The sequence below is a fragment of the Phalaenopsis equestris genome, unplaced genomic scaffold (assembly GCF_001263595.1).
Source record: "Phalaenopsis equestris unplaced genomic scaffold, ASM126359v1 Scaffold199141, whole genome shotgun sequence".
Classification (NCBI taxonomy): Eukaryota; Viridiplantae; Streptophyta; class Magnoliopsida; order Asparagales; family Orchidaceae; genus Phalaenopsis; species Phalaenopsis equestris.
In genome coordinates this window covers 95,246-105,550 of record NW_018219030.1, presented here as the reverse complement: position 1 = coordinate 105,550, position 10,305 = coordinate 95,246, and the positions used below count along the sequence as shown (strand labels likewise).

Below are 10,305 nucleotides of genomic sequence, written 5' to 3'. Positions count from 1 at the left end.
CTCCCGTCTTCTTCCCGCCTCTTCCCCTTCCCCACGGGCCCCGCCAGCCGTTCGGCTCTCAAATTGGGGGAGGCGGGCTGGCCGACCCTTCACCTTCTCGAGGCTATACGTTCTCATTTATGGTGTCGTTTCCTTCCTCTTTCTCGATTGGTTGGCTAGGGCGGCGAACAGGTGGCTTTTTCTTTTCGTTTCTTTGGCTATGAGCTTACCTGGAGGATTAGGGATGTGTGTGCTTCTTTGGTCTTTCTTCTTGACAGAAAAAAAGGGAGGGTTTTTGAGAGGGGAGATTTTGGAAGAACTTTGTGTTTTCTGTCTTTCTTCTTCGCTGTTAAGAAAGTTACCTCTTTCTGTTTTCCTGTTCGAGAGATCTTCTTCCCCTCTGTTGTTCGAGGGTGTCGAGGCTTGGATTTGTCAAACCGTGAGCTGAAAATCGTGAGGAGTATTTGTAGGCTACTGTTGGAGTGGTTTTTTTGAATCTACCTTATACTTTCTTTGCTTTAAGTTTGCATAAAGAAAGAGGTATTCTTCTCCTCTCCTCTATTTTGCATTATTTCGGATGGCATGAAGTATGGAAGCTTATTTTGAAGTTTAAGCATGAATATTTGCTTAGGTTGGTGAGAAATGAAGCATATATATATGGGTTACTTTTACTTTTCTTTTGCTTGAAACATATGAAGGCATGGCTTCAATAGTCTAGAAATGCATTTTTATTCCTTTATAAATGTCTATGGAAAAATATGTTTGGGGGCTCATTCTTGCTTCTCTTGCTGCCCCTTGCTAGAATACATGCTGGAAATTATTTTATGAGTTGGAAAAGATGTGTTTGGGGCTCATTTCATGCTTTTCTTGCTGCCCCTTGCTAGAATACATGCTGGAAATTATTTTATGAGTTGGAAAAGATGTGTTTGGGGCTCATTTCATGCTTTTCTTGCTGCCCCTTGCTAGAATACATGCTGGAAATTATTTTATGAGTTGGAAAAGATGTGTTTGGGGCTCATTTTATGTTTCTCTTGCTGCCCCTTGTTCGAATGCATGTTGGAATGAAATTATCAAAACTTTTATTGTTGATATTCATGCTTACAATAAATGGTGGTCTGGGTCTTGGCTTTTTTCTTTGGGATTGAATTGGAAGCATGCTTTCTGTTTTGTCCCATGCATTGGGTTCGGTTTCCCCCTGTGTTGAGCTCGGTTTGCCCCTTTCTTGGGCTCAGATTGGGCTCCTTTCGGTAATATATGAAAGTTGAAGTTTTTTTGCTGTTTTGAAATATAGATGGGCTTGGTTTGTCCTGGTATTGAGCTCGATTTATCCATGTGGGGTTCATTTTGGGCTTCTTTTGAATCAAATTATAAATGGATTTTTTTTTGTCCTATTTTCCCCATATGGTTGGGCTCGGTTTGGCTCCTTTTAATATCATGTCTTGGCTGAAATCTTTGCTATTTTAGCCCTTTGATGGACCCTACTTTGTTCCTATGTTGGAAATCTTTTTTTTTGTAAGTTGGAAATTATATTTGGGGTCGATATCTAGTTTATCTTGCTGCCCCTTGATAGAATACATGCTGTAAATTATGTTTATGAGCTGGAGAATTGTATTTTGAGCTCATTTATTTCTTCTCTTGCTGCCCCTTGATAAAGTACATGCTGGAAACTAGGTTTATGAGCTAAAAAAATGTGTTTGGGGTTCATATCTCGTTTATCTTGCTACCCTTTGTTCGAATGCATGATTGGAATGAAATTATCAAAGTTTCTATTGTTGATATTCATGTCTACAATAAATGCTTGAAAGATGTGCTCTGTTTGCCCCCTTTGGCAGGCTCGATTTACCCATGTATTGGGCTTGATTTAGCTTAAATTATGATTTGTTTTTCAACTCTTATATTTGGTTAGAATTTAATTTTCTTTTCATTTCCCTTGGATGTGGGTCTTTCCTTTTAGTTCTTTTATGATTAAAGATGTTTGGTTTGGGATCGGTTTTTCTTCCTCATTGTCCGTAGCCGCAAATGTTAATGTGGTGAATTTTTACCTTTACCGTGAAGGTCAGTTCATTGATTAGGTGAGCCATACTTGGAGCACTTTCTAGTGATATGTAGTGATATGTTTAGGAAACATTTATATGTTTAGGAAACATTTTTAAAGTTTTATTCCCCACATTACAAAGCTTTATTCGTGAAGGTTTAAATTATATTTTGAGGCTTTTAAAACTATTTTTTGAGTTTGATTCGGTCATTTTGTTAACGAGTTTTAAACTCTTTTAGGCCGACGCACTTACGATTTTACTCTAGGATTTATGATTTGACTTTGTTTTAAAAGTGGACCGGCCTCTTCGCATTTGTTTTGTTTTTTTTAACTGTCAAGTTAAAAATGAGAATTTTCGATTTAATTATCTTCAGAAATGATTCATGGTCTTAAGGGAATTATGTGGGAAAGAGAAAGGAAGAGGAAATTTTTTTAAAAAATGAAATTTGGTTCTGCGAGATGATAAAACCTAAAGAAGAGATAGGATAATAAACCATTTACCATTCCTTTTACATAAGAAAGATGAAATTGTAAATTGGAAGAATAGTTTAGGGTTGGAAGAAAGTGAGAGTTTAGATGACGATTAGGGAGATGGATTGAAAAATCAATAGACCTGCATTTAGGTTCCTTAAGCTTTGAATCAACTTAAAACCAATTGCTTTAATTAGGATTGAAGCACATTTCACACCCCTTTTACCAAAATTATAGGTTTACCCCTAGGTTTTAGGAGCCTGATAGAGAGTTAAGCTTGATCTAAAGATATTCGAGGACTAGTTGCAAGACACTTAATTGAAGTTAGACACTTTAGAACACTCAGGCTCAAACTAAAGTGTAGGCTTCCTAGGTCTTAGGAGAACACCTTGAGAGAGTTCATCCTTCTAATGTTCAAATGAAGCTAAGAAGCCAAACATCTTACCCCAGTTCATGAGATAATTAGGACACTAGACACGAGGATGCACTAGATTGTGATTCATGACTGATTTAATTAAATCAAATAATGAAATTCTTACCTTAACTTGACCAAAACTGAAACCCAATTCTCTGGGATTTGAGCTTGAGCCTTACACTCAGATCCTCCTAGCAATTGGGGACATTCCCAATATCACATATAATCTCTTATTCTTGGTCCTTTATATGTGATATTGTATTTAGTTTTATTTGTTTGTCTTTTTCCTACGATTTACCTGTTTTTCTCAAGTTTTTCAGGTTGTACTTTCTGCTTTTACACAGCGCATAATAGCTAAACTTAAAGGAGCAATGAGCCTCCCAAGTGTATAGGTTTGATTTACATTACAGTATTTTCTTTTATAAGCATGCTATACTGTCCTTCTTCTTTACTGTACAATACATTGTTGCATTTCTTTTACACTGGATGTTTTATTGCTTAGTTTTTGTACTATACCTTAGTATAGGATAACCTAGTGGATAGGTGCATTTTCAAAACTTAAACTAAACCAGGAGGTGCTACTACGAGGAGTTTGGAGCAAACATCGTGGGCAGCACGCAAAGGAACAACTTCTAGATGAATCTGCAATAGCAAAATAATTTCACAACACTATACACTTTCCTTAGTTTAATTAACAACTCTTAGGATTTCAAGGTGGCTTTCCTTAGTTTAATTAACAACACGTTAGGATTTCGAGGTTACCGTGTAGTATAGTGTAAATCCTCCTATCTTTTTAGACTATTTGCGCAGGCCGATATTGTGTAAACATAAGTTCTAAATCGTAAATTATTTACAGGATTGAAATATCAAATAAACATCACTTCAAAGACATAAAACTGAACATTAGGATAGTTGGGACATCTCCGGGGTTTCTCCTGGATCTGTGATGTCTCCTTTTATTCATTCCATTGAATTCCTTAAGAAAATTGTTCCTATTTTGAGCCATTCCCATTTGATTTTCTCATGTCAAATTGTGATAACATAAACTTTGAAATCTTGAAGGCAACACCACCTGGTCTTAATCGAGAGTTTTCTTAAGTGACCCCCAGCCATTTAAGATGTAATTAACTATAGGGGATTGCCTCTATATGGAACCTGAAACCCAGATAAAATAAACCCTATCTAACTTTTTTATGTTAGGTAGAGGAACTTGTTGGTGTTTTTATAAAATATTTTGCAGACCAAAACAGATGTCACAAATTCTTTAGTTTAGGTGATCGAATTCCTATTAAAAGTGATATATTTATTCTTCGGGATAAGTGTATTACTTGTAGTATTGTATTCAATCATCTAAACTATTTAAAATGTGAGACCTGTTTGGTCTCACCTATTTTAAAATTAAAATGTTACTTTTAAAAATAAAAAAGGTTATATTCATATTTAAATTATTTTTAAAATCACAAAATCATCACTTTTTCAAATCACGAAGTTAAAACGACTGACAAATTCAGGCGACTTCATGGGGACTGGTTCCTCTCTCCATCTTTGATCATGTGATTTTGTTTTCAAACATCGGTAGTGTATCTATGTCCCATATAGGCTAGACTACAATTCTCCTATTGACTTATTATGTTCATTTCTTTCTTTAGTCGGTATAGTTAACTCCTCTTGGAGTCCAGAACCGTCTGCTTAACCATCCTTAAGCGGAAAGGTCCATGAACCCCTAGGGTTTAGTAGGGTGGACCCCTAATAGGTGTGATGTGTTGAGGTCGGAGTGGGTCCAATGTGGAATGGATCATTTCCTATTTTGGGCTAGCTCCTATGCCTCATAATCACTTCACTTCTCTTCTGAAATTTGCTTATCCTTTTTACAAGTCATGTGAAAATTCCTTTTCAACTTTCCTCAGCAATGTTGAAGTCTCAAAACCCAATACCAAAACAAAATAAATCACAAAATTGGTGCCAAATTCACATGGATAAATTTTAAATGATACCCATTTCATAAGACAAGTGCGTTAACTTGAGTACTTCCGTTGAAATTGCAAGACGTTGGACGTCACTAAATTTCAGAAAAATTTCAAATGACAGAAATAATGTCTTCTCCAAGGTTGATCTTTTCTTTTGCCACTGGAGAGGAGTTTGTTGTTAACAGGAATGAGCTGCCGGAACTGGCGGTCATTATGTTTGGGCAGCGATTCATTGATATTGAAGCCAAGTTTGAGAATGTCGTTGTTGCCGTAATGAAGCCTGAAATGGACAAGTTCGTCGAGCCTGTAGTGGAATTTAATATTAAGTCTGATATTGAAGTTCCCCCTTTGAAGAGGGTGATGATTGAAAAGAATTTTGCTATTGCTGTAAAGTATGCCACTAGAAGTGCAAAGATCGCTCCCAGAGCTGTTTTTGCATCTGCCACTGGATTCACCTCTACTACATCAACTGTTCCACTAAACAAAGGGAAGGAGATTCTTTACGAAGAAGTGTGTGTCGATGTTTTTGCCCCGCCGTTTTTTGTATTCAAAATTGGGTCCAATTCAAAGTCCGTGCAACTAACTAAAACACAAGAAAGAAGGCACAAAAGGAAAATTCTAAGGGCTGAGAAGGCGAAGCCACAAAGCTAACTACTACTGACACTACCCTCTGACTGACTAGGTGAAATAGGATTACATGAGACCTCACCTCTATGTATGAGGAATAAGTTCCACCAGTTGTCTGCCACCTATGAAGAGGTTGGCATCTATGGGGCTGTTACCACATCACCGCCACCATCTCTCAATGATGGTCCAAGGCCAGTGACAACATTCAAAGGAAAATCTGATATGATAGCAGGGGTAGACAAAGAATATTCTTACAGAAAAGAAGTTGTAGCAAAGATGTTCCAGGACTTGATTAAAAATCCCAAATTCAGATTACGAGAGCCAAAGAGGCCGGAGGAAGTCGACATGAAAGATCATCCCAACTACTGTCCTTACCACATACAGCTCGAACATACTATAGAAAATTGTGTCAGCTTCAAAGAATGGCTTGAAAATAATTTCAAAAATGGAAAAATAATAATTTCAAAAGAATATTTGATAGATCCCGAAAGAGGAATGATTTCAGCTAATCCAGTTGCTTCATTTGACTTCTACACAATTACATCAGTGCTCAGCCAAAAAGGTGATGCCCATCAAAAATCTCCAACTGACCTTAAATTTGTGAAAGGAAAGAAAATCGAGGATACATTGGAAAAGCTTCGAGCCAAAATTGCACGGTTTTCTGAAGAATGAAGAAAAGATATGGGTGATGAACCCTACAACCCGTCAGAATATGAGATAGAGGGATTCACAGAAATCAAAGTTATTGAGGCCAGAGCCACCTTATCCTCGTGCGATGCTCTTTTACCCACTGAGGAGAACACCGTGGATGAGTTTAAAAGTGTCATCCAACAATATGATGAATAGATCAACAAGATGAAGAAACAACTAGAAGAAACGACGACCGCTATAGCCACTATTCAAGGACAATCACAATCATCGCCGATAGTACCCCTAGGGGCAAGCCATCCAGAAAACATCCAGACCAACGATAATAAAAAGGAATTCACGTCAGTCAATGAAGATAATCAACCAAATAAAGACTCAATTCATGAATCAATATCAGAAAAAGACATTAACCAAATGGTGGAATAACAGGTGAGAAAAGCTCCGACTCAATCAAAAGGAGAGACATTGATTCTAAAGGGTAGGACCTATCCAAAAGAATTTGATAATGTTCAATACCTTGAGGGTTTCATACCACCGTTATTCAAGACATTTGATGGAACGGGAAACCCTTGACAACATGTTGCACACTTCTGAGCAAGTTGTGACAACGTCGGGGGTAGTGATGCGTTGTTGTGCCGTCAATTTGTAACCAGTCTTTTGGGAATCGCTTTTGACTGGTATGCCAAACTGCTCAATGGCTCAGTAAAAACATTTGCAGAGTTGGAGAACTACTTTGTTAAGCGGTTTGCTGGAGCTCAGCACCATATCACCGTTGGTGATCTTTTGGTTGAGCGATTGAGGCTAGCCGAAACATTGATGGACTACACTCTACGATGGAGAATTTGAGCATGAAGTGTGAGCCAGAACTCCAAGAACAACACGCAGTCAAAATCCTTCTAAAGAACATCCATGGTCCAGTAAGCTTCTTACTCAAGGGATTCACCATTAAGACATTCGAAAAGCTGCTTAGAAATGTTGAGAATCTTCAAGAAGAAGCGAAACATCTTGGGTTTTTTGAGAAAGCTGAGAAGCTAGAGCCAATAAAGACATCTGAGAATAAATCTGGGACAGCAGCAGTGGTTGGTGGGGGCAAGCGATTGTTGCAGATTCAAGTTGAACAGTCTCGACAGATTTACCAATGTCCTCGGCGTAATGATCAGCAATCGTTTCATCAGATGTCTTATCAAACAGATGAAGGGAAACCTCCAAACATAAAGAATCATTTGAACAAAATATATCCTTTCAAGGATGAGGCAGTCAAATAGATGTTTCAAAATTTGATAAAGGAACCTGAATTCAAGCTCTTTGAACTGAAGGAACCAGATGAAGTTGATGAAGAAGATCATCCGAGGTCCTGCCCATATCACAGGCTGATCGGACAAAACATAAAGGTTGTTTCACTTTTAAAGACTGGCTTGAGGAGAAATTAAAGAATGGGGGCATAATGATCCCGAATGAGTATTTAAAAGGAACCTGAAAGTGGTTTTATCAATATGATTTTGGTCGATCCTAATGTCCCGCTTAACTCCGATGCAGCTAATAAATGATGAAACATCTTTTAATTACTATTGTACTATTTTTGTTATCAAAAGGGATGTTAGTGATTTCAATGTTTGTATGTCCCTTCCCTCCCACCGCAATAAATAAAGAAAGATCTTGCTATTTTTCACAACTGTTCAATTGTTGGAAGACATGGTTAACAAAACATTTAGAGTTCATCAACAGGACAATCGATGAAGGCGTAATCAAAGATAAAAATTCCAGCAATATGAAAGAAACTATGACTTCAGGGGAGAAGTAAATTAATCCCCTAATAGCTGAGTCATGCACTTTAAAGAACTTGGACTAGGTCCTAAGTTGATTTCAAAATAAGTTAGTGTGGTTGAAATACGAATAATTGACTCGGGATATCATGAGCCTTTTAATTTCCCGCCATGTGACTGGGTCCTGACTTTCGAACGAGTTATAATATCCTAAAATCTACCTTAAGAAATATTTGAGGATTATTAGTCGGGAGAATTTGGACAACATAGCGTCCACCAGATATAGTAATTCTCAGAAAACAAACGGAGCAAAAAAGAAAGAAAAATATGAGTCCCCTGAGAAGAAGCTTGAGGTGAGCATAAAATCAAAAATTGGTGTCTCAATTTAGACATTCAAAATCTTTAAATCTTGCTGTACCAGATATAGTAATTCTCAACAAAATAATGGGAAATAATTTTAAAAAAGAAGAAATCAAAGTAGAAAGAAAAGTCTCTTTAAATAGAAGCTTGAGGTGGATATACAATAAAAAATTGGTGCCCAAGTTTTCCCTAATTAACGAGACTTAATGCTCTCTTAAGGAAACTCTCTAGATATTATATTCAGGAAAAAGTTGAGCAAACTTGAGTCTTTTGGTTGGCTATTAGTTGACTCAGAAATATCTTTGGAAAATGAAAAATATTTTGATCAAAAGACCAAAATTTTGAAATCTACTTAGGCTCAGAAAGAAAGAATTTAAGAGATGATGATGATATTAACAGTTAATGGAAATTCAACTCTGAAGTCAAATCCTTCAGTGCCCAGCAAATATAACTCCAGTAACAATTTGAAGAATGTCAGAGTTATTCCTCAAAGACAATAAGAACAACTTTTACAGAATCAATGTCAAAGCAAACAACACCTACTATAAATGAGGCTACCAAGTTGCGGCCTCTCGAGTCGTGACGTCCCTAGAAATAACACATATTTATGTGTACTTGAGAGAATAAAATTCTGAAAGTACCTTAAAAAAATGAATGAGTTAATTTTACACATATCTGCAGTCAACGGATAGTACCTCAAGAAGTACTATGCATCGTGATATTTCAAAGACAACATTGTTCTTAGAAACACGGATGTTGCACTTGTCTAAAACTGGGTCCTCTTCCTCTTCTGAAAGAGGTTAGCTGGCTCTATAGAACCACACTCTTCTCAGACCCTTGTCTGGTGCATATGAGGTTTGCCTGGTTCTACATATAGAGCCGCATCTCCTCCACAGGGATAATTCTTCGATCAACTTTGAGGTTGGATGCAAATCTCAAGCATTCCTTATCGAGCTGATTCTTTTGTTCACCTCTTGGCATTGATATATGAACCTCCAACATTCTTTCCCAATGTGCCCTTTTTTTTTAGAACTTTCATAAACTCCACAATTCTTCACAAATATCCATATATTTGCAACATCCACATAAACTTGCACAAAATTCTACACTACATAAATTACTACCTACATTTTTCACAACTCTTCTAAATTCCACAAATTCCATAAAAATTTCATAAACTTTCCACAAATATTCCTTCAAATATTAAATTCTCTGAGGGTTGGTGTGAGGGCCCCTTTAATGGATGTTAAGGCTTCTGATTCCTTCAAATATCAAATTCTCCGAGGATCAGTGTGAGGCCCCCTTCAATGGATGTTAAGGCTTTTGATTCCTACAAATTTCAAGTTCTCAAGGATCAATGTGAGGCCCCCTTCAATGGATGTTAAGGCTTCCAATTCCTTCAAATTTCAAATTCCCGAGGATCGGTGTGAGGCCCCCTTCAATGGATGTTAAGGCTTCCGATTCCTTCAAATTTCAAGTTCTTGAGGATCGGTGTGAGGCCCCATTTAATGGATGTTATGGCTTCTGATTCCTTCAAATTTTAAATTCTTGAGGATCGGTGTAAGGCCCCCATCAATGGATATTAAGGCTTCTGATTCCTTCAAATTTCAAATTCTCCAATGATCGGTGTGAGGCCCCCTTCCGATTATGTTAATGCTGCTGATTCTTTTACATATTCCCCACAAATTTACATGTGTGAATTTGCATATTTTCAGCATAAACACACATATTTTCTTGTTACCTCTTGAGTTGGATATGAGTCCCAGTGCTTTCCTTCTCAAGGTAACACATATTTTCTTGTCACCGCTTGGGTTGGATGTGACTCCTAGTGCTTTCCTTCGTAACGTGGCGCACATATTTTCTCATTACCTCTTGGGTTGGATGTGAGTCCTAGTGCTTTCCTTCTCAATGTAACACACGTATTTTCTTGTTACCACTCAGGTTGGATGTGATTCCTAGTGCTTTCCTTCCTAACGTGACACACATATTCTTTTATCACCGCTTGGGTTGGATGTGAGTCCTAGTGCTTTCCTTCCTAAC

General features: G+C 37.4%; 1 protein-coding gene across 1 annotated transcript in view; it reads left to right on the top strand.

Annotated features, from left to right (window-relative positions):
* Positions 1–3,292, top strand: part of LOC110035696 (protein STRICTOSIDINE SYNTHASE-LIKE 6-like) — a 34,531-nt gene extending 31,239 nt beyond the window's left edge. Inside the window, 1 exon segment of the mRNA XM_020739966.1 lies at positions 3,221–3,292. Coding sequence (XP_020595625.1) covers positions 3,221–3,292 — 72 coding nt within the window.
* The last annotated feature ends 7,013 nt before the right edge of the window (positions 3,293–10,305 follow it).